This window comes from Chlamydotis macqueenii, chromosome 1, assembly GCF_036417535.1.
Source record: "Chlamydotis macqueenii isolate bChlMac1 chromosome 1, bChlMac1.mat, whole genome shotgun sequence".
Taxonomy (NCBI): domain Eukaryota; kingdom Metazoa; phylum Chordata; class Aves; order Otidiformes; family Otididae; genus Chlamydotis; species Chlamydotis macqueenii.
In genome coordinates this window covers 187242499-187270439 of record NC_141556.1, presented here as the reverse complement: position 1 = coordinate 187270439, position 27941 = coordinate 187242499, and the positions used below count along the sequence as shown (strand labels likewise).

Here is a 27941-nt window from a genome sequence, read left to right as displayed (position 1 = left end):
TTTACCGTAAGATTCTCCAGGAATCACCAGATGTTGTCAAGCCATTTTACTTTTTCTTTTTGTTTGCAAAAGAGGTATTCATCAAATAAATGTGTCATTCACTGGTTTTGTTCATAATTTACTTTGAACTTGTTGTAGTAGCATTATTGTCAATTTATTTACAACAAAAAGAAGAAATGTTTAATAAAGGCAAAGATGATTATAGAAAAGACGAGTGATTCAACACTTCTCTGACTGCCTTTTACAGATACTTAAATGCTCCAGTAATGTTTCTGAGGGCTAAAATTTGGTAATCAATTTTCTCAGCCCTCCCAGTAGCATGCCCTTTTCTTCTCATTTTACAAATACAAATATTTATAAGTGACTGTGTTTTCTTAGTATAAATAATGGCAGAAAGAAAATACCAGTCTTGAATGATTAAAAATGCTCCCTCAATTTTACCTTCACTCCAAGTACTCAGCATCAGTTGTTTGCACTTTCAAGCAACCAGCTAAAAGAAACACCACCATATGACTTACCTGAGCAATTACAACGAATTAACACAGTTCAGTAACGACTACCAAAAGACCAAGGAAAACTGCGCACAACTTGAGCTTTGTGTTTTCTAAATGGAAAATGATTCACTAATTAGGACAGATGGTTGAGGATAGTGGACAACAGATGCTTTAGGACATCATCATCTACTAATACATGGTCCACAAGGTGAGAAAGACTAGGTCAGTGGCATTCATTATGTATGATGCATGAAACGTGACTGTTTTATGCAATAAAATCTATTGGCTACTCCTGCGACACACCTTCACTAACACGTGCTTTCCCAAGGTATTTCGTCTGTATTTTACACATGTACATAAAAAAAATAATGACATGGAAGCACTTTCCAGGTATTAGAAAAGAATGTGTTCCCACAAGTCAGACTTGGGGCATTATTCCCTCCTGCTCCATGCGGAGGTAACATGGTACCCGCTGCCCCTTCCACCAGAAGCCAACAGATCCTGCAGATCCTCTCCCGCACACGCCCCTCCTGCAGGGCTGTAAGGAGGCACTCAGATCACCAGCTTCTCAATGCTTAAAGTACTTGTTTCATCCTCTTCATTTGAGCCAAAGTATCCCGGGAGATCGATCATCTGCTGCTCTGCCTCCGTTAAGCCAAAAGTAGTATTGTCATAAAAGGCAAATTCAGGGTCCAAGGGGAAGCTCTGGCACTTGTCCTTTCGGTACTGGGCAGGGCTTACACTTAGGCCTCTCTGGGAATTATCTTTGCTGGCCAAGCCCGTTTCCTTCCGCCACGCACCTCTGGGGTTAGGTGAAGGGCCTCTCTTACTTTGGCTGGGCTCAGGCTTATCAGCTGCCTTCTCCTGACCGGCAGGCTGGCGGTCAGTGACCAGGTCCAGCTTCTTCACCGGAGGACCTGCCCTGTGGTGGCACTTTGCACCATGGCCCTGCAGTTCACAGCCCGGCACAGCGCTGTGGGGCTGATCCAGCTTTTCACAAGCTGGATTAGCATTTCTCGATTTTGGCCGTATCCTGTCCTCCAAACCCTGGTCCCACATTCTGGTCCTGGAGTTGTAGAGAGGAGTCTGCCGGGGGGTGAGGGTGGACATGCTTCTCTCTCTGAAAGGCCTGGCCTTTTTAGTTTCATGGAAACTGGCTGTTCTTCTAAAGTGTGGGTTTCTGTGACAGCCCCTCTCGGGCAAGTCCCCTCTGCTATCCTGGTGCTTAAAATGAGCTCTTCTTACCAAGGTTTGGGTAGGGCTCATTGCAGGATTGGCCTGTGAGAATGGAAAATCCAGCCTAGCGTGAGAGCCTTCCCCTGGGAATTTGGGCTGACTGGCTGGTTGGTCCAGAAATGGAGATTTGATCCTGAATTTGTTTGCCGCTGCCTCCTCTTGGTTTTCCCCGCTCAAAGGAAGCATCGTGGTGGCACCAACAACTGTGTCCGTGAGGGGATTCTGAGAGACATGGTACACCTTGGTGGTCTCAGTCAGGCCTTTCTTCTTCATCTCTTTCAGCTGCTGCTGTGCGAGGCGGTAGCTGAAAATCGGAGGGATTATTTTTTGGGCATTTGGCTGAAAGTTCTCACTTCCAGAGGCATCATCTTCTTGTGCAAACTGGAGGCTTCGCCTGTAGGTCAGAGGAATGTTAACAGGAGCATCTCCTCCTTCGGCAAAGCTGTCCCGCTGCTTGTTGCCTTGGCAAATGTTCTCTTCATCAGAGTTTTTCCGGAAGCCAGGGGAATGGACGGAGTTTCTGCGCACAGCGGTGCTGCACTTCTGAGCTCTGCAGAGCTTCCTCCAGAGGGTGATTAGAACGGTGGCAAAGATGATGAACAAGCACAAGGAGATACCTGTGATGGTGACTATGTTATTTGCCTTCTGGTCCTCTCCTGGCTGGACAGAAGGTGGGGTGGGAGGCTTGATAGCTGTAACAAAGAGCACACGTGTCTGTCAGAGTTGCACTGTCATCAGCATTTTGGTATTTTAGGATGGATACTTTACTAAAAAGAAAAAATAAGCAATTAATACAGTACAGGAAGTTGTCTGCCATTAAAATTTGCTCATTGTAGATGAGAACAAGACTACTGCCTGTTGAATCTTTTTTGGAGGATCCCTAAGACTTGCATTCAGCCCAATACCCCCATGCCTGGAGCAGGGAGCACTGCCATTCTATGGGCCTGAGCCAGGGAGTGAACGTTGCCGACTTCAGGGGAGAGGGCAGGACGAGGACTTGCCCAGTTCAGTATCACCGCAGCAGAGCAATTAATTCATTGCTCATCCTTCTCTGAGTCTGACAGTTATTTTCTATCTGTAATGCACACTGTGCTGTATCATTTGGAGTAGAAAGAAAACAGCTAGGAAACAGCAAGGTTGAAAACAGGACTTAGTCACTTAGGTTTGCTTCTCTTCCTCTCATCTACCTCTGGCCCTAGACCATGTGCTGGTTTTGTTTGTTCAGCCATCTGCTCCATCTGCTGGACTAACGACTGCAAACAGTTATGCTGAAAAAAAGCCTCCCTGCTTCAGAACACTGCGTACAGCCAAGGGGTGGGAAGAGTGACACACCCAGCCTGAGATCAGGCAGCAGATGAACACTGTAAGAGCACGGTGTCAAGTCACTTCTTGAGCAACCTGAGACTCAATGAGATGAAATCACATAGGTGATTCTGTAAAGGCAGCTGCCTGACATGGCAGGAGGAGGATTAGAAACAGTGTGCAAGAGAGAAGCGAGGTAATTCCTCCGGATGATCCCACGGCAGTGGGTGCAGATGCAGGCCTCCTGTGCATCTGGGTTTTTTCTGTTTTGTTTGGTTTTGGTTTTTTTTTTATATAAATGCTCTTCGTTAGCCCAGAGATCCCACTGGAATCTGAGGCTTCTCCAGACCTGCTGAGCACCATCAGACGGTAACTTGAACCAGACTGCTACAGCCATGCGCACTGTGTATGCAGAGGGCAGCTGACCTCCCTGGAAACCATCGTATGTCTTACACAGTTGCATAGAGTGACACCTCCGAGAAGCACCAGAGAGGCCTGTCACTTCTGTGCGTGTAAAGTAAGATGCACGCCCAAATCATGTGTCCAGCACAAACTCTGCACACGTGGATCCCCCACTCCGTGGAGCTCTCTGCACCAAGACTGCTCTCTGAGGTCCAGGGGTGAAACTGGCCGGTGAGGAGCCAAGGCAAACACTGTACTTACTGAAATACCTCTCCAGCAGGTAACAGGAGGCACAGAATAGCACAGCTCAACATCAGCTTTAGAAAAACACCAACTACCCCACTGCGTTTCACTGGTGGCGTTACTGCCCGCAGCAGTCTGACAGAGTTTGGCCATAGAGAAGACAACCAGCCTCAGAGCAGCGCATTAGTTTTAAGCTGGGGCCTTAAACATCTGAGTTGTTCCTCTCTGCTTACACTCACAGCTTTACAAAAGAAGCAGACCCACAGGGCCAGCACTTTCATAAACATGAAAGTTCATAAACTTTCATAAACTTTGATTAAAAACATCACAAACCTTAAAACCAAACTGCTAAAACATGCGAAGTGCAGCTCCAACGCTGACAAAATGCAGTACCTGGCTTGATGGAACATAATTTTTAATATTTTCCCTTCATCCAGCCTTTTATTCAATACAACTCTTTTCTTACAGTGCTCCACAATACATTTCAGTCCTGCCTGCATACTTCTGAGGCATTGATTCAGCAAACATCTTGAAGTTGGTTCAAGCCAATGTCTCCATCAAAAAAGTAGTCCTGCCCTCTTCCTGCTCCAGCTACACATTCTCCCCCTCTGCTGCCCTTCCCTTTTCAGTGGCACAAGCATCGCAGTGGCCATGTGATAAGCAACTAAAAATCACAGAATCATTTGTCACACCCCCAAACTGTCAATTTTTTAGCTAGCTCTGTTCCAGTTCTCCACACTGCACTTTAGGCAGCACAAGGAAGTGAGCGGCGTGGAAGCAGCCAAAGCAAGGGATAAGGCATTGCTCACTTTGCAACAGCCTAAAGTATGTGTTAAATTACAGCCCCAGAGCCCAGGAGCCTGCACAGCCCTGTGCACCTTCCCTTCCCCATCCCTGCCAGGCTCTGGCACCTGTGGGATGGGGAAGGCATTGGAGCTTGTAGATCAGCCAGTTTCTGAGCAGATGGACCTCCAGAGCCCCTTGGCATCAGTACCTTCCTTTTCAGCAGGGAGTTTGCAACAGACAAAAGTTGTATGGACTGAGCACCACCATCACATTAAGAGGGGCCGCTTCTGCCCCTCACACTGCTTGCAAGCACCTGACTATGGTGCTGGCACAGCCTCATCCAGCCTCACTGGGGGCCACGCTGTAACCCTCTCTTGCCTTGCAGGAGGCTCAGGTCTCCTATATCTGCACCAACTTGCCACCTGCCAGCACCAGCCAGCTTGCCCTGTCACTGGACAATAGTGGTGGCAGGTTGGAACTGGGAGAGACCTGGCACTGCCACCTCAAAAAACCCACAAAGTGGGAATCCCCACACCACAGGTCCCAGCTGTAACCAGTGCTCTTTTAATAGGTTTCCACTTTTTCACAGGTTTGCATGGCCTGGAGTCTTTGGCCTTCAGTACTGAATATGTCTCACTGCCCCAAGATCTTCCAGCCCTTCCACACCCCCTAGCCATGCTGGAGGTTTTAATCCCCTTCCATGGAAATCACAGCATGGAGAAATATTCTTCTTGGAGCCCTATCTCCAGCTCTCCCACAAACACATGTAGGCTCCCGCCCTACTCCATCAACCGCAGGAACATGACACCTCCCCAAAATCAGTATGATTGAAGGAGAGATCAGACACTTCAATTTTACAAAGCCCTTCTAACAACAGGTTCTTCGCTTTTGCTAGGGCAGACATGCAACCACAGGGAAGACGACAGCAGAGCTACGTACACAGACACTCCTCCAGCGAACACAAGGAAGTCTCCCTCGGTGATCCAGCGCAGCCTGGTTTTGCCGGTGAGGAGGTGAGGCACTCTCGGAAGCGCTCCCGGACACCATCCCCACAGGTGACGCTGCAAGGGCTCCAGGGCTGCCAGAGGCTCCACGTTTCTGCAAATACACAAGCTCACAGCAATGAGGAACACATCTACCTCCTTACCTTTAAAGACACAGCCATTTGCCTTCTCTTATTTAAGAAAAACAGCAATAAATAACCAAACAATGCAAACGGCAACACCAAAAGAGCAAGCAGCATCCAGGGACCTGCTCCTGTTCCCATCAGAATCAGGGGCAAAGCTCCCACTTTTTGTTTTCCTTTTTTCACTCCAGTGCCAGCCAGCAACACAGCGGTCAGTCAACTGGCAGGCATGTTCTGCCTGGAACAATAGCAAATGGAAATTAATCCACAAATCTTCTGAATGGGTTAGTAATTTATATATCCATCCAATTCCTGCCTGACAAATAGTGCTTTTACAGCAGGATAACTTCATTGACTTAAGTGTAGTTACTCCTGATTTATGTGATTGGGAAAGGAGGATAATCCTACAAGGCCTAATGAAACGGCAATATTGTTTTTTCTCTTTATTATCTTCTCAGCACACAAAACATGTTATTGAATCATTTATTTGACAGCTTACAGGTCCCTATTGTTATATAGCCTATGGCTAGGCAATTAACTCCAGATGAAATTTTGCAGGTTCATTTATTTTTTTTTAAGTGGAGGCAGAGACAGGTTCTCATGCTACCTCAAACATTATCATTTTTTTAATGTGTAACAAAATCCCTTTTTTGCTTACAAAACATCCTCATCCAGTGTTCAACACTCAAACTTTACAGCAGTGAGAACCCAGAGAGAGAAAGAGACTGTTCCTGCCCATATCTGACAGCTGTGACACTGGAACAGGACTACAGCTTCAAATTCCAAACCAATGCATGAGTCCAGGTGCGATCTTCAAGGACAGATACGCTGGGGACCCTCCTTCGGGTCAGCTGGCTCAGTGACCTGACTTTGAAATGTGCCAGAGAAAAAAAAAAATAGACGACTTACTTACTTCATTTCATTGCGCACAGATAAAGTGGAAAATCACAAAATGAAGATTAGATTTGCTAAAGTTTGCTCTTTGGCTACTGCCAACACAGGTGATGATCCTTAATTTTCTTACACTGTTGCTTTGCTGCTAGCATGCCACCTGATCAGTGAACAATTTATGATCTTAAAGGACCGGACAGTGTTGTGTGACCGGAAGTGGTTTTATGATTTCACATTATAGTGGTTCCTGTATTGTTCAGAGTGTGTTATTACTTTTTAAAGTCTTGAACAAAAATAAATACAGCTGTATTTTAATAAACATGAAATTTTAACTGCTTTGGGCCCTGTCCTACAAATTTTTCTGAGCACACCAGTAAGAATAACGTTAATGCGAGCAGTGTAACAGAACAGCGGGGCTGCTCTGCTGTGTGCAAGTACTCACCTGCGTTGCAGGATGGGGCCCAGAGGTTTGGAGCTTACCCTTGCACTGTCAGCCAAGGCTGTACAGCATGTGTGGGCACATCCTCACGCACATCTGTGTGCATGCATGTTCCAGTACGTCTGCCTCGCCCAGCGCAGAGCAGAGATGGGCACGGCGAGACACCCCGGTGGTGCTGCGGTTTTAAGCCCACACAACAAGTGACCTCTCTGGCTATTTGCCACTGACAGTACCACAATGTCACGATATACACGATCCCAGGCCGCCTTCCACTTTGTGCACCTCTCTGCTTTCACCTCTCTGTTGATGGAGCCAAGGAGCTGCCACAGCACAGAAGAGGAGCCCAGAGGCAGGCTGAGTTTTCACACTCCTCCTCCAGTTTGCAGCCATGCCAATTCCCAGTAAGTGCAAAATGGAGCCAAACTGGATGGTGTGTGGTGCTGGGAGGAAAGAGGGTCAGAGGATGTGAAGGAGCAGGGTACTGGGGAAGTTTGCTGGAGTAAGAAGTCCCTCAAAGGTACAGACCCTGGCAGTTGCAAAATCACATCAGCCAGTGAGCAGAGCTATTACTGAGGGCAGCAGGAAAAACAGCCGTAATCAACAGTCAATCAAGGGCCCGCTGATCTCTCCTCCAAAAGACCTCATGGTATCACAGTATTTGGAGATCTCACGGGTCTTTTCTTCATCTCAGTATCACTAAAGATGCCAGCAGTGTCCCTCATCACTGGCAGAGGGAAGCAGGCTAGCTGGAGAAGCACCCACCTCCTCATGGACTATTTTATGTGAGCAGCTTGGTGAGTCTCTGACATAATTTCCAGTGCATGAGCTAGCTGATTTCCCTCTCTCTACATTCCCTGCTCATTTAAATTTCTCTTAATTACAGTCAGATACAGAGCCAGACCCAGAAAGGTTCTGGTTGCCTCCAGTGCTAACACTGATGAGAGTGGAGGATGCTCAGCAGCCTCTGCATTGATGCCTGTGGGCTTCAACGTACAATAAGATTTAGGATGAGTAATTTTCCAACTTTGACGTCAAATCTATAATGTGCCCATTGCTCCAGGGCACGTTTTACTGACTTCGGCTTCAGCTGAGGGCACCGAGTTTCTTAGCAAAAACTCTCGGCATCCATAGCTTTGGGGCTAAGAATACACGCCTTAAGCAGGAGAGCAGGAAATGCTCCAGCTCCCATGAAAGACTGGAGATTTAAACTCCTGCAACTTGCTCTGCAACCTCCTGCAATTACCAGAATGTAAAAGGAAATGAAGCATAGTTTATTCTCCCCCAAGGAAATGAAATGATTAACCTCCACTTAAGCCAAACAGATCCAAAGCGCCAGGGGAAAACCCAGAAGGTATGTACTGCAAACTAGCTCTAATAAGTGTGAATTTTTTCACATACAAATGAAGAATCAATTATCAACGTGAAGACATCTAACTGATGAGTTAGTCTGAAATAGCTGACAGTTGGCAGATCTGCCAACATGAAAGATAAATGCAATTAACTGTGTTAATTGCTGCTCTGCATAAAAAATCTGCCCTCAAATTTCTGTGTTCGTAGGACTGAGCACGCAGTGCTATCCAATGGCGCAGCCAGGGAGGGATGCTTAGCATCATCCTTCCAGCCTGACGCACATGATAGTCCTAAGCACTTCAACAAGACCAGTGACATGGGACAAAAATCACTCATTATTCAGAGGCTCATGTAAACGTCTATGCTAGTCTCAGGGATTGCAGGGTATTTGTGGAAGCGGAGATCAGTTTTCAGGTCCTGAGACTGGGTGCACAAATATTGTACTGATGTTTGGATAAGACCTGGGAAAACCCTTCTCACCCATTCCATGTTTCTCTATTTCCATGGAAATGAGGCCTGAATGCACTGAAATGGTGGCGTGCTCCAACAGGTTACAAATTTGGACAACAAAAGGATGAGGATCCCTTTAAAGGAAGAAAACTTAGACTCTGCCTAGACAAATTACAGTCTTTTCTTCACAAACAGGCATCTTTAAGAATTGCGGAGGCACAGTCTAAAAATTTTATTTCAGAAACTAAGAACTATCCCAGTGAGTCCGTAACACCCGATTTATTCCTAAAATGCTAGGGGTGTAGAAATGAAGCATTCACTGACACAGGAGAAGTGGATGGGGCACAAAGCAGTCCTGGCATACCCAGATCCTCTGCAGCTGTCTGTTTCTAAATAAATGCAAGCCAGGTATAGATTCAGGCAATAGACCTAACTGGTTCCCAGATTTTCCTGCAGATAATAGCCAGGTTTAATTCACACAGTCTTATTCAGGGAGCAAGAATTTGATGTAAGTTGTATATCCCTGCCTGACCCCTAGATACCCCACTTACTCCTCTCCTCCCTTACTGACCACTTTTCCCTTCAGAAGGTCTTCCCCTACCTTCCTCTTTCCCTTTGCTGGCAACAGCTGCATTTCTTATGCCCTGCTGACCTCCCAATAGCTTTTTTTGACACTTAGCAAAAGTCAGATTAATAAAATTCACCTCTGCTGTCAACAAGTGCAAGAGACTTCACTGGGAATCACACCAAAGTTGAAACTGGTCTCCAGAGTGTAACTAAGAACTGTAAAAGAAAGTTAATTAACATTGGAAATATGAAGAAAATATGCCCATTTCTATGCTGTAGCATTACTGATTAATTTTATTAGTGTCATCTCAAATGTTTCAAGTGGGATACAGGCTAGGACATGGAACATCCTCCTAAGGAGCGCAGAAGTCTCACTGCTGGGGATACTTAAATCCCAGATGAGCAAAGCACAGGATAAAGCGTCAAAAAGAATGAGCCTGCAATGTGTCTGTTGATCAGTAAGATGATCTTAGAGAGTTTCCTACCTCAGACATTCAAATAATCCATTCAAACACAGGGAGAAAATTGGCTGCATGACCCTCTCTAAGTCATTTGTGTGAAACAGTTAACACCCTACTGAGAGGAATGAAATGACTCACATCTCACTGTTATTTTTTCACAGGTTCTGCAGTTGGAGTCTACAGAAAGGTGCACAAGTGCTTGTTCATATTTAATAAACATATTCCCCACATTTAATAGATATATCCACAGTCGTAGGTAGCACAGGTCTTTTTGCAACACTCGTTCTGAAGCTGATAGGACAGGGCTGGAAAAGCTGCTGTCCTGAATATAATCTATGGAAAACAGGTGTGGCAAAATAATCTTTTATCTCATCCTCTGTGGTTTGGATGAAGATAATTTTAATGTTTTAGGAGCTCTGATCTTTTACAAGACAATCTCTCTGCTTCATAATAATAGAGCATATGCTAAATGAAGTAAGAACTGGCTGAGTGACAGATTTGATACGCAATTGTCAACAGAAAACCATCACAAAGTGGGAATGCATTTGGAGAGATTCCAAAGGGATTAGTATAAGGCTCAGTGCTGTACAATGCTTGCCTAGTTGACACGAAAGTAAATATAAAACCATTACTGAGAAAATATGTCACTCCTGTGATGACATAAGTAGATAGCGCAGTGGTATGGAGCAAAGTAGGGTACTTGCTAAGTTAGGATAACTCGGGCAAAGTAGATCGCAAATCAGGAAAATGTAAAATGTAGGAAGAAGGAATACAAATTGTACCTGCAGGATGGTAGACTACATACTGAAAGGTCATGTGCAAAAGCAGCTTGAGAGTTTACAGGATAAAAGTTATGGCAAAATTAGCTAATGCAATCAGTGGAAATTAAAGCAGAGCAGCAGTAAGTAGGGGTAAGAAGAGTGCTGCTGCTCAAGCGGCACTGGTGAGGAGGAGGAGGATGTCAGAAGACAGCACCCAAAGCTGGTACCTCTGTTGTCAAATAAAAAGGCTGTTTAAAATAATGGAAATGGATCAAAAAAGCCAGAAAATTAATCAAATCCTGAAGAAAATGCCTTCCAATTAAATAATCAATCTATTCAGTTTATTAAAAAGAACACTGAGATTATCTGGAAGGACTGAGATGATCTGGATGTACAAATGGCTTCACAGGGGAAAGAGAGTGGATAGGAAACAGCTGTCTCTTCTAGCAGAGAGCAGCAGAGCAAGAGTCAGTCACTAAAGGATGAAGCTATATGAGCTTTAGTTATGAAACACAAAGAGCTTCCCTTTAAAAAAAACATCAAAGCAGAATATTTAGAGAAATTATTAGAAGGGTCTCTGTTCTATGGTGCCTTCAACAAAAGACTGGATAACTCTCTGGAGGGTAAGTGGCAGTCAAATGCAAAGACTAGCTGTGGGCTCAGCACCAGCGTAATGGGATGAAAATGATGGCCCATGCTGTACAGGAGCCCAGGCTAGAGGATTTATCACCTCTCCTTGCCTTGAACCGAGTGAGTTCAGGAAGTCCAAAGCAGAAAACAAATGACTTGAGGAGAGGCACCTCTTGTGCAGCAGCAGCACATTTAACATAAACAGCTATCAGAGGTGCAGATCTATGCACACCATCTCACGGTGCCCTGCAGCAGGGTGAGGGGCACTTCCAAGCCCAGGAGAGGGCTTTCCGAAGCAGCCAGGAGGCAGATGGCCATCGTAAGCAGTGCAGGTTCTCTCTGCCTGTCATGGCTTCAGGCTGACGCACCCCTCCCAGAACACTCCGCTCCTTTCAAATGCTGCCTGTGGGCTTTGAAGTCTCGCAGATAGAGGCACAAAGTCAGATGTGCTGCAGTCTAATTAATTTCAGGTTGACATTTTATTTACGGCTGCACGGTGTGGTTTTGCTTTCATCGGCTTTGCAGATTTGACACTTCTCACTTGGCAGCTATTGACTTAACTCTGTTCTTCACAGGTGCAGCCCGATTCTTTTGACCACAGATATAAGGATGGTGCTATCAGGGAACCCAAGGAAACAAAGCAGATTGCAGGGAGTCATTGCTTAAGGTGGATCTCGTCAATTAGAACAGTCAAATATTGGGCACAGAAACATATCTATGTCATATTCTAGGTATTCATCTGTCAGGGTAATTATCTAGATCGCATCAGTGTAATATACCACCCAAGAACAGAGAAAGAATTAGAACTCTCTCTTCCTTTTTCCTTGAAAATTATCTCTGTTAAGAAAATAATACGCTTTCATTTTTAGATAGACTTTCTTATGCCAAAGGAAGAGAGAGAGTGCCAACAGAAAACGCAGATGGGAAGTGAAGATGAAGAGAACTACGTACCAAGTTTGGCACATGGTGAAAACAGAGGTCATTTTTAGTACAGCGTGTTAATTAAACAGCTAACAGGTTTAGAATTTCTGAAATAGTACAAAGTAAGACCATATGACACTAGGAACCTCATTAAGGTAGACTGTGTCTGGGCTGTGTGCTACGGAGCAAGTCCCACACTCCTAGTCTCCTGACGACCCCATTCAGACCTGCCCATGAAGCACAATGACTCTTTTTTGGCTTGAATTGCTGCACTTCCTTTTCAGGGAGACCAGAGTGGGGAGGCGTAGAAAATGGTGTACACCTCAAGCCTTTCAACCCAAACTCTTTGAAGTTTGCAGATGGGAAAGATTAATTCATTACATATGGACAGAAGCCTGCTCCAAATGAGAACATTTGCTTTTCCATTCCAGGGTGTAGGCAACACAACCTAACCCAACCCCAATCCCCTTGTGTACATACAATCCATCCCTCACTGTGGTTGCCTTCCACAAATGAGAGACGAGAACATTTGGCTCATCTGCTTCCTCTGCCATGCTACTGTGATCTGTAGACTCTGCCAAACCATGGACTGCCATCTCTGAAGCTATATTTGCATAAAATGTACAGATCTAAATAAAATACATAGATATTCCTTAAATAGGACAGAGGAACGGTCTCAAGCTGTGTCTTGTGATCATACTTAACTGTGATCGTTTCTTAACCATAATCATTCAAACCGGACACGGTTTTGGCTTCTGCCAACCAGTGCTCTCCCAGACCATGCCTGGTCATGGCCCAAAGGACTATATGGACCATAGACTGTCCCTTAGTTGGCAGTTTGTATGATTTTTATCTTTCCTGGGAGGAAAAGTTTAGCTATACAAATGCAACCCATGATCTGTCAGGTGGCCTCATGGGTCAGAAAATGCACCCTAGTCGGTTTTAAGCATCAGTACAGATATGTCTTGAAAGGCTGCTTGAAAAACCCACAAGCTGTCCAAGTGACAACAGTGTCTTTTGCTATGACAAATCCTGATTCATCTCACCACAATGTATGTGTCTAACAGGCAGGACTCTAAACTCCTACAGCAAATGGGCAGGAGAAAAAGACACTCAGGTGAGGATTCAGCCCATGTATCTTCTATACCCATGATTCACCCTTGTGAGATGCCTGTCTCTCTCGACTAAAAAGCTAGACAACTACTTAATGTTGGACCCTTGTCTTTTAAACACTTAGATGTAGGTAAGACTGATTGTTGTGGTTTTGTTTAGTGAGGGGGGGTGCTAAGGTAGTAGCTTCTGTAGGAAACTGCTAGAAGTCACTCCCCTTTGTTGAGTGGACTCGGCCGGGCCTAGGGCGGACCCACTGCTGGCCAAGGCCGAGCCAATTGGTAGCAGAATGTTCCCTGATAACGCCTCTGCGTTATCCCCTTTAAGAAGGGGAAAACAGAAAGAAAAAAAAAAAAAAAAGAGAGAAGAGAAGAGGTGAAGAAGCTGAATGGGGGCAGAGGCGCAGAGGGGGAGGAGCAGGCCTCATGGGCCTTGCAGGCCTCACCATCTGGCCTCTTGCCAGGTGGCCGATTGGGCCCGACTTGGCCCAGCCTGGCTATAAGAAGTGGAGAGGAGATGAGATGGATGATGTGAAGAGATTCTGAGAGGCATCTGCCAGCCTGTTGTGAAGAACTTTTCTTGTGAGAGGAACGGCTGCAGACGCCAAGGTCAGTGAAGAAGGAGGGGGAGGAGTAATGCGGCTCCTGGCCAAGATTTCCCTGCAGCCTGTGGTGATGGCCATGGTGGAGCAGGTTGTCCCCCTGCAGTCCATGGAGGTCCACGGAGGAGCAGAGATCCACTTGGAGCCCGTGAAGGACCCCACACTGGGGGAGGTGGATGCCTGAAGGAGGCTGTGGCCCACAGAGGGCTTGCTGGGGCAGCCGTTCTGGAGAGACTGAACTCCGTGGAAGAGATGACCCACACCGGAGCAGTTTCATGAAGGAGTGTGGCGTATGGGTGGGACCCCACAATGGAGCAGGGGAGGAATGTGAGGAGTTCTTCCCCCGACCATGAAGCAGTGGTGTAAAACAACGTGTGATGAACTGACTGCAACCCCCATTCCCTCTTCCCCCCTGTGCCACTCGCGGGAGGGGAAGGTAGTAGAGATAATGTTAAGCTTGGGAAGAGGGAGGGGTGGAGGGAGGTTATCTTGTTCTCTGTCTCATTATCCTGCTGTTTTTAGTAGTAAATGAATAGTTTTCCCCAAGTCGAGTCTGCCCGTGCCGGTAACTTTAAGGATTTCTCCCTGTTCTTATCTCCAACCTCGAGCCGTTTTTCTTATATTATCTCCCCCTGTTCTCTTGGAGGGTGGGGGGAGTGAGAGAGAAACTGCGTACTCTGGTCCCGATCAGGGCTGAACTATGACACTGATCCTACCTTTAGTGTCTCCAACAGGCCAGATCTACTGCAGCAGCTTCTTACCTCACTGAGAAGGCCAACTTTCAGTTTTACCTGGACTAGATAGATACACCATTCAGAATGCCTCAAATAGTTTTAGTTGGTACTTAGTGTTAACTTAGTGCCGTTTTAAGCTACCACAGTGGCATTTGTTACCAAGTGTCCTTGTGTATGCCTCCACATAACAGTCTACTCCATCTTCTTCCCATCTGCATTTGACATTGCAATTATTTAGTCTGGTGTAGAAGACCCAAAAAGTAGCTATTCAATAGGGGACACCACAATAAAACTTATTTACCATTACCCACACTGGCTGTGAAGAGTGCTGATTTTGGCTAAAAGAGGACAAACATCAGTACGAACCCATATTCCTTTGGATCATCATACACTCCTTAACTCTTGTTGGGAAATGGCTTCGGTTTGAGAAATTAAAGAGGTCAAAGCAGTACTTGTTCTTCCCCACATCAAACAAAGTGCAGTTAAATTCGGTTCTGTTGTCTCCTGGGTGAAGGGTGTTTTCATACAACCAAGCTGTTCTTTGACTAGGATGCTTGAGAGCCTCTTTATAGACAACAATTTTTCCGCTGATAGAAGTGCACGGTGGAGAGATCACGAAGACCTGAAGCAAAGTCTTGCACGTTGCTTCTGGTGCCACAACCAGTCTGTATCCAAATTTGTGGAGGAGATCTATGGGTCCTATGGAGGCAATGATGGAACGCGTTTCTAACGATTTCAGTAACACAGTGATGTATGTTTCTTGACCAACAGGTGGGCAATCAAACTCTACCCACTGGGACCTAGAGAGTGGGATTCCTTTGCTAGTTCTAATGCCCAGAGTCTCATCAGAGCTTACTCTTCTGAATTCATAAAGGGTGCTGGTGAATATCACATCCAGTGAAACCACTGTCTTGTTGATGGCACACAACTGCTCATTTGTAAAGAGTCCAACCTGAAGGGAGCTGCCAAGCACCTCTGAACTCTTGTTCAAATCAATGTGAAATACAGGCCATTCCACATGGAGGGTGGACATGCTGCTTCTGCTCCACTGGGCAGCACTGCTGTTATCGCTGGGAGAGACCATTCTGAACAAGAAGTCCCCAGCACTCTTGAAATGGAAACACTCAAACTCTACCATCCCCTGGGACTGATTTGCTGGAAGCTGTTTTCTGGCAATTATCTCGTTGGTGCTGGCATCCAGCAATAGTATGGACAGATGCTCTGCTGTCACATTATCACCACTATAGTACTGATATTCCACAGACACTGTGTCATTGCTGAAGGCTACATGACCTGGACGCTCCAACAGGAGATACTCCACTTCGCCGAGAACTGAAAGGAAAAGTTTCACAACAGTATTAAGAACTAAAGAGATGACAACAGATTGTTTATCTACTTTACGGAAGAAAACAAAGATTTATAAAATGGATATTTAAAAAGGGGTCTCAAACTTTTAAAAGTGAATCAGTTTATAAAGAGAAAAAAAAAAAAGGTCCTAGCTATAGCAATTAAATCTCATCACCTCTCCTTTGTGTAGGGATGTGGTTTGGAGCCACTCAGTCCACTGCAGTAACACATTCAGGAAGGTTAAAAACAAAATTGGGTTTTATTTAAAAAAAATTTAAAAAAAAACCAACCAAAAGATTCACAGAAAACTTCACTTATCAGGATAGATTCTCAAACTTCTCAACTTCTTTCATTTACAGATTCTTAAAGTCCACTTCACAGTGGCCAGCTGTTGTTCCACTTATTTTAGCTATAATTTAGCAAAAAAAGGGACAGTAGTTTCTTAATACAGAAACATGAAAAATGTCCCTCAAATTAAATGAAATAGGAAGTCTGCATGATGCTTTTTGAAGCCTCTTCTCTTGCTCTGTCTTATGAATCTTTCATTTGGCTCATTTGCATCACAGAGACACTTGAGTGAAAGAGCTGAAAATAACAGTGACGGTAACTGCAGCATTTTTCTTGTCTCAGATGTGGTGCAACATGTCTAAATGACATCATTTCATTATAAATGGTGCAGTCTTTTTAAATGCACTTCTTGCATGACCATGTTTATGCAAGTTGCCAAATTATTCTGAGACATGCTATAACTAGTGGAGATAGATGATATCTAAAGCAATGGATTGGGAAGATCACATTTCCGTTCTCAGCTCAGCTAGCTTTTCTGTGTTGCTTGAAATCCAAGGATTTCAGACATAGAAAGGTTATCTGAAAAATGGGAACTGCATACATCTATTCCAGATACAGAATGTGCTGTGAGACATCTTTCTTTAATTAATTGTCTGGCAAAAGGCTTCTGAGTCTTGGATGGAAGGTGCTACGGAAGTGTAAAACTTCAGTTAAAGCAATCCTTTCATAAGTAGTATCAACTAACAATACTTTGACTTGTTAAATCTGTTACACGTCTTATGATTACCTCAAAGAAAGCTTTGCTGGAAAAACACTGCCACTGCCAAGGCAAGCACTTGGCAGTCAGGAGTAGCAGGACTCATCTCACAGAATATTAGACGCCTACCACTCTAAACTTCAATTTGAGTTAGTCATCTTGGATTCACTTTCTTGTCAGCAGGGAAATTTTTCAGGAAGAAATTAATCTGACTAGCTATAGACATTTACATCAGGGTGAGGTGCAGTGTGTGCTGGAAGAGCCTATTACTCTCTGCCAGCTATAACATGTCCTTAAAATAACCAGTTCCAACCACATCCATAAAGTCCGAATGAAGGTGGCACGCACAGCCTTACACATATAAACCATGCACATACTCTTACATATGCATATATATACTATAACTCAGTCTTTAATTTGCACTTCCACAAGACGTTGCTTCATTGGCAGATGGATGGTGCTCATTACCAGAGGGGTCTTTTGTTCTCATTCTTCCGTGGGTGGTCTCATCTATTATTGACTGCGCACCATCCAAAATCCACCCTGATAACACAGAATTATTAATTTCCCCCGTGGACCCTTCTATTGTGCTCTTATCGTAGTATATTAGTGCATTAGAAATATTAATGAGTTTATCCTTCCAATACCTCTGAAAGATGAGAGGATGTCACTATCCTTGTTTAGTGTGTTAGGAACCAAGGCACAAGCACAAAGGTGAAAACTGTTAAGCATCAACTAATTGTGGATGCCCTGAGAAATCCAGGACCTGATTTTAAGCACAATGGTCCAAAGCAGGATCCCATTGATCCTAGCTGTGGTGAGCACAGGGCACTCCAGCAAACCTGATCTCAACTCAGACACTAGGAGAGCAGGAAATAGACTCTGAATGCCTGTGAAAAATGGTGCTCTGTTAATTGCCCAGCAACACATTCTCCTTGCTCTTCACATTTTGGTTCTTTCATCTGTGCCTGCCCATATTTTCTAGTCCTGTTCCTATCATCACCTACTATCAATATCGCTTGGGTACTATTCCAACTCCATCCCCATTACCATAGTTCTCCAAACTCCTGCCCTCGTCTCTTTGCCTTATAGCTCTTCATCCTTCTCCTGTTCTTTGGAGAGGAGTAATTCCTCCTGCAATTAACCCCAGCAAGTTCCCACCTTTCTTGATCACTGCTAGCATGACAGCAGAGAGCACAGGACAAGCAACTCTAGTGCCCAGTATTACAAACGTGGGGGAACTCTGCTGCTCTTGGCTGGAGCACACATAGTATTGCATGGGGCTGGCATGAGGAGCCAGTGGGAGTTGGGGCACGCTCAGCCCTTCAGAGAACCTCATCACTAACTCATCTGCAAGGACTCAGATCTGGACCAAGTCTGGGTAAATTTTCATAAGAACAGCAGAAAGCATGTCCCAGGCCACCATGAGCACTCTAACAAACATGAAGTTCCTACAGATGCGTTAGAGTTTCCCAGTGAAATAGCTGCAAGTTACTGGGTTTTTGTTTCTTTAAACATGGGCAAAATTATGCGTTTCTCTACAAAGGAATTGGTTAGATCAACTTAGCTGAAACGTTATGGGGAAAAATAAATCAGACCATGACAAAAACCCAGCACGAAAAATTTCCACTTCAAGATTCAAACATACAGCAAAAACATTCAAGGGACAGTAATGGAGAGCATTGACGTTTGTACCTGCTGCTCTGCTGCCCTTACTATATTTTACAACTGTCTTGACTCTCTTGCACTATTTTTCATTTGGAATGGCTCAGATGAGAAGAACTAACACCACTGTGTAGGTGTGTGAGGACGGAGAGAGGCCAGGGACTGCCATGTAGCTCCCCATCAACCCTAATGCAGATCACTTGGGAAGCGAGGAAAGTGAGTATTACTGGAGGATGCTGTTACAGCATTGCACAGCTCTTGCTGGTGCACCCCAGCTCACGCCATCCTTTCTCTCATCTTTCGTTAATAACACAAGAACTTTGCACTCTTAGACAGCCCACACAGTTTTTCACGATGCTGCAGAAGGCACCACTCAGAAGTAGCCAGCTTGTACCACAAGCTCCTTCACCTGCCCTCCAGCCTACTGTGCACGCACGACTGTGTCACATGCCAAAATTTGGTCCCAGTTGTTTGGACAGGGAGTCAGAAGCAGCTTTCAATGCATTTGTATATTTTTGGTTGTTGTTACAATGGTCTCCCATTGAACGAAGCCTGGCTGTGTCGCCAACAACCTGCCACAGGAGTCTTTGCAAGAACTCACGCTTAGAAAGATCAAAAGGAAAATCCCTGTTTTCACTGAAGAGCAAGAAGAATTACTTGAGGGTGCTATTCTGATATTTATTTATTCTTAATTGTGTTTAAGCCAACTTGGGTTGTGCTTTTGGCTTGTAAGCCACCAGTAGCACAGAGCTAAGAACAAACACATCAGAAAAACTGATAAGAAATGAGAATATTGTTTTGTTGTATGTTAGGGCTTTTTTTTTTAGCACTACAGTAAGTTTCCTGAGCATACTGGATCATTTAAAAAATAGTCTTGCTCTGAAACAGAGAAGTATATGAGTGAAATAGTTATCTAAAAACTATATACACATGTGATACTCAAAGATGTGCACACACAGAACTGTCTGGAAGTCATTTTTTGAACTACAGACTACCCTTTAACTGGAAATAAGGCAAAAGATGATGCACCTGATGTTTGCAGCAGAGATTTAGCCCTTAACTGCACCTGGTAATTACTTACTGTGCCATGCTCTATAAAGTTCAGGAATAATAATAGCTTTTACCTCTGAGTCAACTAGATGTGAATGCCTACAGGACTGGTTCACTAAGAACCAGTGGATATTGCAATCATTCACCTCACTTCTTGGGTGAACTGAATTTAATACTTACCTTCCCTGTGTTCCCCACTCAGTACAGTGTTCCTAACTTGGCTAATTAACTTCATCTTATTAAAAGAAGAAATGGTACTAAAAACCACAGACAAGTGTCTCCACTTCTACTGGAATTAAGTTCATCTAAAAGATGGCAATTCTAGGTTCTTCACACCTGCTAGTGATCCCATGTTCCAGAGCAGAGATGGAGCAAGCAGAGAGGCAAGAGTAGCTGAGCATACTTAGTATTCAGTCATTACCTATAATCAGATTTTTCTCACTTATGCAAGGAGAGACAACTGCATTTGGTCCATTTCTCTCCTTTGTAAGACATCTTCAGTGATTTGGTCTGTGAATTACCTGCTACTACAGCTCATTCCATAAGCGGGGACTAACCCATCCTTTTTCCATGCCATAGATATTTCAGCAGTGCGTGCCTTAATCCTTTATCATGGCTTGACAACGTACTGCAGCTGTCAGAACACTTGCTTTTAAATTAGGAATTTAATTTTTGAAAACATATGTATTATTTAGGAATTAAAAGTCCCATTTACAAAATTTCTAATTCACTGTACAATAAGGAATTAATTCCCTTTGCAAATCTACTTCCTGCTCAGTACATTCTTGGAAAAGGTAAGATGCCATGCCCCTCAGCTTGTAGACATCTTACAGTTGTCTAACTTGAACTTAGATGTCTAACCTCCCTCCTTGGCAGCTGATGGTGAGAAGGAAGTGCTTTTTCACTCCACACATCTTAGACTGCAGATGGGTTGGAGCTGCTTTCAATATGTGCTGATTTGTGCGTGTTCTACTCAAAGAAGACATTGCCTCTGCTAGCTGCCTAATTTTACATGATTAAAATTGAATGAGTTTGAATACCATCCTTCGGCTTCGTATACAGACAGAGGAAAGAACACTTCTGTCATTCTCAAAAGTTCTCTAAGTGGCAGCTTAGGTCCATTAGATGGGGGCTCACTCAATAATAGGAGGTTGCCTATACTGTAGATGCTTACATCTCAGCCAACCACCATAGGTTCCTTTAATGGAGAGAAACGGGTAGTTGTTTGGCACAGTTCTGCCCATCCTGGTATGGGTACCTAAAATAGGTCTATCTTCCATGACATTCATTATGAAATATGAGTCTTACAAGACAGCAGTTACTACTTCTAACACAGCCAGTCTCTCGATGATGCCCATGGAAATCTGTTCATTTATCTTGTTTATTTCTCTGAGCACATTTACAGCAGGAAAGGTTCCTGCCACTCTGATCTAAAGGGGTAGTTTATGCAAGTTGTATTTTCCACCTAAATATTGCGTAAGATCTAGACTATATTCTGTGCATATCAGTGGCGGCTTCTGTGGCATCTGATTTCAACAGATCACCTGGAAACAGCACCATCCAAAACTGCTGTATGGATACATATCTCACAGGTTTCCCTTGATAGCTCTAATACTCACCGTAGTCACAGAGAACTACTAACAATAGATTTGAAAAATCTTTCAACATCTGTTTCATTCTGACCAGTGAGATCCCAGGCCCTTGTACTCCTCATGTCCTTCTTCAGTGCTGAAGTGCAGGCACTTTCTTCCAAGAACACCTGAAAGTTAAAAAAGTTACAGCTGTGTTGACTTTGCTTCACAAAATACAAGAAGAACATCCCACTAATAAAAAAAAAAATACACTATTAATCAATACTTTTCTCCCATGTATATAACAATTACTAATACTGTATCAATGCATCTGAACAAGCACAACTACAATAAATTTTCCCTCCTGAAACGTCAGCTCCTAAGCCAGAACAACAAAGGCAAGTGACAACAATTTACCTTTGTAACTGCTCCTGTTCATGTCTTATATTAAGATCAAGGCTCATTATAGCAAAATAACAAGTATTTTATACAAAATGTAACTCTGACCTCAGCACATATCAATATTGGAGATCTATTTCTGCTACACAATCCATATCACTTTCTGTCAACTGCTTGCAAGCATGAAAGAGACTTAGTAGAAAACTATCATTTTGGTTCTCAAATTGTCCTGTTATTCAATAGATAAGTAATATATTTAGTTATCTTACTAGATATATAAAAGATCTGTAACTGCCTTTTATGTCATTCAGACTGTTCAGATGGTGAAGGTGCTAACTTCCACTTTTTCCTCCATTATTTTTTATGTTTGCATTCTCCATAGCCTTGGTTAAGCCAACAAAAAGCAGAGTTCCTTTCGGCAAATTTTATGTCCATGTGAGTTAAACTGGTGTTTATGAATCTCGCAGCAATCACACAAACCAGGTTGGAAGCACAATGACAGCAGCAAAACCAACAGTTTGCTGCAGCGACAGAAGTAGAGGAGAATCTAAAAAGAGAAGATGTAGCTGAAGGGAACCATTCTCAAAATATAAGAATCACTCTTTTCTACTGCATAGGAGCACCAGCAAGTCAGTCTTACTGTGCTCACCGAAACATAAACATGCAAGGAGGTTCTTGTTTCATCAAGTTTACAACCTAATTTTATGAGAGAAATCTGGCACTGGAGCAGGGATAAGTTAGGAGCGAACAAAACTGTGGAGCATAAAGGTAAAGTGTAGGAACCACGTACGGCAAAGACCAGGTACATCTTTATGAATCACAAATGAGGTATTTGCAACAATTACACTGCTACACTTGTTGAACTGAGAGACAGCAGACGCGTTATTTGAAAGCTTTTTAGACTGTTCTCTGTGCCAAGTGGCTGGAGAGACTAATTTCTAAGAAAAGGCTAACAGCACGGCTTTGCTCAGTTAAAGCCCATTACAATAATAGCTGTACATATCTGAAGTGAATAATCATCATCCGGCCCACGAACTTGACAAGGTTCCAGAAAGAATTAGATAGGGACAGTGATACTGCCACCACCCACAATTTCATTTGATATGCCGTAAATTACAGGAAGACAAAACTTATGCCTCAAGACAGGGGCGGGCTGCTAGCAGAAGGCAGTGGAGAGCCAGTTTGCGCCCCCCCCAGGCGCCCGCTCTGTAACTGCCCCAGCTACTGGCAGCAGGCACAGCATCGCGTGGAGGACGTCATTCTTTTCATGTATCATTATTGATCATGAATTGGTTAATTGAAACAAAGAATCAAAGTGGTCCAAGGAAGAAAAAGCAAGTTTAATTAAAAAAAAAACCAAAAAACAACTGCGATAGATGTCTTGGCTCGAGGAAAACAGCAGAACTTACATGGCGTTGCTGTAAACTGCTCTGAAATAAAGAGAGGGAAAATGCTTTGTGGGCCACAGTCATGATTGTACTGGATGACTTAATGGGTCCCTTTCCATTTCTAGCTTTCCTAGCTGTGTATTTTTCAAATGCCTTTTACAAATACTTCTTTCAGAGCGTCACACAGACAGGTGAAATTCAAATAATCCTATTCTCAGTCTCATGAGTGAAACACTGCAGAGGGGAAACAAAGCTACGGAAGGGAGAATAAATCCTCAGGAAGAAAGAAAAGAGTCTGCATGGGAGAACACCCTCAATCAAGATAATCACCTTGCATCTTAATTTGTGCATGTCAGTCCGAGCCAGGCAAAAGCAGCGTGATTCATGAGACAGGGCACCGGCGGGAGGCACAGGAGACCCAACTTCCGTTCCTCTTCCTGCCATTGCCAGGCATACGATGTCAGCAAACTGCAGCATTAATCTGCCCCTCTCGTTCCCATTCCATCTCTCTCTGTATTTATAGGGCAGACTTTTCAGGACACGGACTCATCCTAACCAAGCCCGTGGATGGAGCCCAGCGCCAGGGCCCTTGGGTGTTTTGGTAACGCCGATCACTCGTCAGACCAAAACCTCCTTCCCTCTCACCCTTCCCTCTGTGTTATCTTGGCTCGCTTGGGAAAAGACTCTGGCGCGCAGCACAGGCAACACCCAGGCTAGAACAGGAGTCTTTGAAATGGTACCAAAACTAACTTCCAATTAGTGAGATCAGGTACCTCTGGAAGCCTAGCCCGGGGCTACTTCACCCTCCGCAAGCCTCTGCCGACACTGCATTGCAGCGGGAGCCCTCCCGCGTCACATACAGCTACCGGCTGCGCTACAGCCCTGCCTTTGAACAAAGCTCTGATTAAAGTGCCTCCCTCAGTTTTTGCACCTTTGCTAGCTCAATTCTAAAAGCAGCTTTGAACGTGGGAATTGCTGGACCATTTCTGGTGTAGTATTGCTCCCTTCCTTCTCCTCTCTTTCCCCACAGATTTGTTCCTCTCCCCTCCTTCAGTTTTCCCTCTTTTTGCCTTACCTCAGATTTGGCTAGGCCTTATGCTGACCTCTAAGCTCGGCTCAGACTTCTCCTCTCAGTCTTCTCTAAGCCAACTTCTTCCTAGATTTCTTCTCATTTTCAGGTCTTCTTCAAAACTCTCCATATCTTTGCCTCCTGCCACCCGCTCTCTTATTTTTTCACCTTTCATACTCCCATAAAATTTTGCTTTTCAAGGCTGACAGTACATCTTAAATGATTTCTATTCAATTCAGATCTTCTACCTCAAGTTCATTAACTTAATGAGATGAAAAATGATCGAACAGAGAAGGCCATCAGACTTTCAATAATTGGCTTTTTTAATTTATTGCTCTCGTGGACAAGCACTGACTAAGGCTTTATTGTGTGAGACACAGCAGAAGCATAGCAACATAAAAAGATGCTTTCTTCTTCCAAGAGACAGTGTAATGGGCTGATTGGAAGTGGAAGACTTCCTCTCCAAAGGGAATTGGAAATGACAGATAAGGACGGGATAAGCTATAAAGCACCTTGGAAATGAAGACCAAGATATTTGTGTGTAACGCAAATGACACAGGAAAACCTCAAATCCCTGCTCTGCAACAGATTTCCTGTGTGATCTTGGTCATATCACTTAGTTTACCCATGTCATAGATCGCCACTGGAAGTAGTACCTCACTATCTGGTGCGGGTATTGCAAGAATAAATCCATCATGCACTGTGAGGCTTACAGGCACCACAGTGTCAGGAACCGTGTAAGAACCAAACACGACATTTACAATTTTATTTACAGTATTTTTTTGCAAACCAAGAAGTAACAGAATAGGTTATATATACTGACTATTAGAGTCTCATATGTTAATCTATTAAATAATATTCCTATTTCTCTACATCATTAAAATTATAAATATTTTGTGATCATTTTAGTTTTACAAACAAAAAAAAACCCAAAACAACAAACCACAAGCCAACTGGATTTATGATTCCCAGTAATTTTTGCAGCAGTATCCAAGGCCACAGAGCAGACATGACATTTCACAAACCAGCCACCTCTTCTGAGTGCTATCACTCGCTAATTTAGCACAGCTAACCAGTTACCAGCTTCATCAGGAGCAGCAGCAGAGCATTCCACAGTAACTCCCCCTTCATAAGGGAAATGAGAGGCAAATGAGCCCTGCAGTTAAGAGCAGGCCATCAGGAATTAATCAGCTACTCCATGACCAAGCACTGAGTTTAATGAGAACACAAACTCACGGCACTTGAAACCTCTGAACTCTGGAGTCTTATTCACGCGAAGGGGAGTGCCACTGATGGATCCCACATTTTGCCCCGGCCATAGGCATCCTCAGTCCTCCTTCTCTTTGCAAATCCCCTGCAAGAGCTGACCCCCTCCCTGCCCCAGCTCCATCCTCCTTCAGGAATCGGGAAGAGGCCTGTCCTCCCTCATCTCTCCCCCCACTACAGCCCTGCTCCCTCCTTGTCCCCCAGCTCCGGGTGAAGGTGGACCCAGCCACAGCACGGGACCCCCATGACTCGGGGCACACGAGAGCGAGGTGGGAGAAGGGCTTGGGGATGGAGTAATTGAGAGGGGTCAGGTTGAGGACTGATTTGCTCTGAGCTAGCCTGTCCCCCACCCCAAGCACTGCCCTGAACAGCAGCATGTACCCCCACCACCCAAATGGACCCAGGGAACCGGCCAGGGATGACAAAGTGATGCTGTCAGAAAAATAAAGTTATCTATTGGAATTTAAATAAAACAAGCAAAGTATTGACAGAATGTAAAGGAAAAAAAATCCCAGGCGAATAAGAGTTTCCTTAATAGCTGTCCATTAGTGAACATTTTTCAGTCATGTTTGTAACCCGAAATTTGCACAATTCTGGTTATGCATGAGAGGCTGGATGTGAAATAGGCTAGGAAAAGCCTGAAAGTCCCTAAATCCTCCCTACATTTCACTTAAGGGATGCCAAGCAGCACTAAGAGCAAAAAGAAATGTGTATCTGCAACATTTCTGCAAATTTAAGATATTTTATCTGTACGGCAGGAAAGAGATTAATTATTTTCCACTAGCATTTGCTTATTGCAATGTGGGATTAGGCAGCTATTGAAGTGTTACCACCTGCTGGGAATTTCAGAACTTCCCATATAATCCTCTCCCTCCGACATTACAGAGGGAGCACCTCAGGTGTGCATCACATTTTATCAAAATCTAATTACTGCTGACCAGTCAGAGCAGCCAGGGTCAAAAATATGCCACTTCTTGGAAAATACGGAGGTTAGCACGAATGCTATATATGTGATGTCTGCCACAGCAGGGGGCTAGAGCTGACATCCTCAAAGGCATCTTTCATTCTTATTTACACATCAGACAATTTTACATTGTTATCAGATAATAGCTTTATTAAAATTATGCATTTAAATTCACTAGGCTGAAACTGCACCAGATTCTCTGTGTGCAAGAAAAAAAAAACATTAATTAGCTGGTAAAGCTTATTTTCATCAACATTTGGGGTCTGATCTCACAAAATCCTGGCATTTCTCTGCTCCTTTTGATATCACCTCAGCAATTCAAGAGCTAGCTGGCCAACAACATCCATCCATTGAAACCTAAAGGCTACAGTAGATGGAATGAGATGAGATTTACTTTGGAAAATGTACAGTGAAAATAAGTTTATTAAGCATAAGGAGATTTGGGAAAGTGTCCAAGCAGTAATAAATAATGAACGCAAAGAATGAAATACATTAGATCACCCCTTACGGCATAACGGATGGAATGCAGTCATCCATTCTTTCCCTTCCCCTTTAGATTTTTTTTTTAATATATATATTGTTCACTGTTTATGGAATTCCCCTTTTAGTGAAGTTCATCTTAAAGACCACAGTATGGGGAATATATATCGCAGAGCTGAAATAATCAGAAAAACGTTTGAGAAGCAGGTCTGAAATATCATGAAGTCTGAGTATTAAAAAGAGAACTGGGAAGGCGTCTCCCACGCTTTACCCTGGTTTTGTCGTACACTCGCAGGGTTTCGCCCAGCGACTGCCACAAAGTAGAAATCACCACACAGGCTGAGAAACGCTAAAATTAAGCCTACTTATGACAGACGCGGAGTGACAAACCCATTACAAACACTTTATGTGACGGTGCTACCTGCACTTCGGGAGTGCTAAAAACACCAGGGCGGGACGGTCTCTGCCTCAAGGGGAGAGAAAAACCGAGGCAGAGGGCAGCTGCAAAACCAGAACCTGAAGTCAGGCGGGTGTTTGTGAAGACCTGCACAACCAGGCGTTACGGCAACGGCAGCACGGTCCTGTCATGCACCCCCGGTAGGCGACCTGCGGGTTGTGCCGACGGGGCTCCGTGCCTGGGCCAGCCGCCACCCCGCCTGTCCCGAGCCCGCGGCTCCCCACGGCTCCCCACGGCTCCAGCCCCCTCGCCACCCGCGGCGAGGCGAGGCCAGGCAACCGCCCCCACCGCCTCACCCACCCACCCGCGCCCCGCGGACGGCGCCTCAGCGAGGGCCGCCATCCCCTCGCTCCTTCCAACGGAAGCCCCGGCCGTTTCCCCCCCGCCCGCCTCAGCGCTCACCTCCACGCCGCTGCCCGCGGCTCTGCGCGGGCGGAGCGGCCGCCGCACCGGCGGGACGGGCGCGCAGGGACAGGGCTGAAGCGTGGTCCTTCCCGCGGAGGAAACGCCGCCGGAGCTGCCGCTGGGCGGGCGGGCGGGCGGAAGCTCACTCACCTCCGGCGGCTGCGGCGGCAGCGCCCGGGCCGGCCCGGCCGGCGGCGGCGGGAGGGTTAAATGGCGGCGCGGCGCGGCTGTCAGGGCGGCTGTCAGCGGGGCGCGGGGCGGCGGCGGGCGAGGGGAGCCCGCCCCCCTGGCGGCCAGGCACGGCGAGGCCCAGCCCAGCCCAGCCCTGCCC

The 27941-nt window shown here is 44.9% G+C and overlaps 1 protein-coding gene across 1 annotated transcript; it reads right to left on the bottom strand.

Moving 5' to 3' along the window:
* THSD1 (thrombospondin type 1 domain containing 1) lies at nucleotides 1-27891 on the bottom strand. Its single transcript, XM_086771915.1, has 5 exons — nucleotides 27608-27891; nucleotides 21231-21370; nucleotides 14871-15836; nucleotides 5403-5561; nucleotides 1-2422 (listed from the first exon to the last, which is right to left on the bottom strand). Exons 2-5 carry the CDS (start codon nucleotides 21286-21288, stop codon nucleotides 1047-1049), a joined length of 2559 nt encoding a protein of 852 aa, XP_086628041.1. The 5' UTR covers nucleotides 21289-21370; nucleotides 27608-27891; the 3' UTR covers nucleotides 1-1046.
* Between the last annotated feature and the right edge of the window lie 50 nt (nucleotides 27892-27941).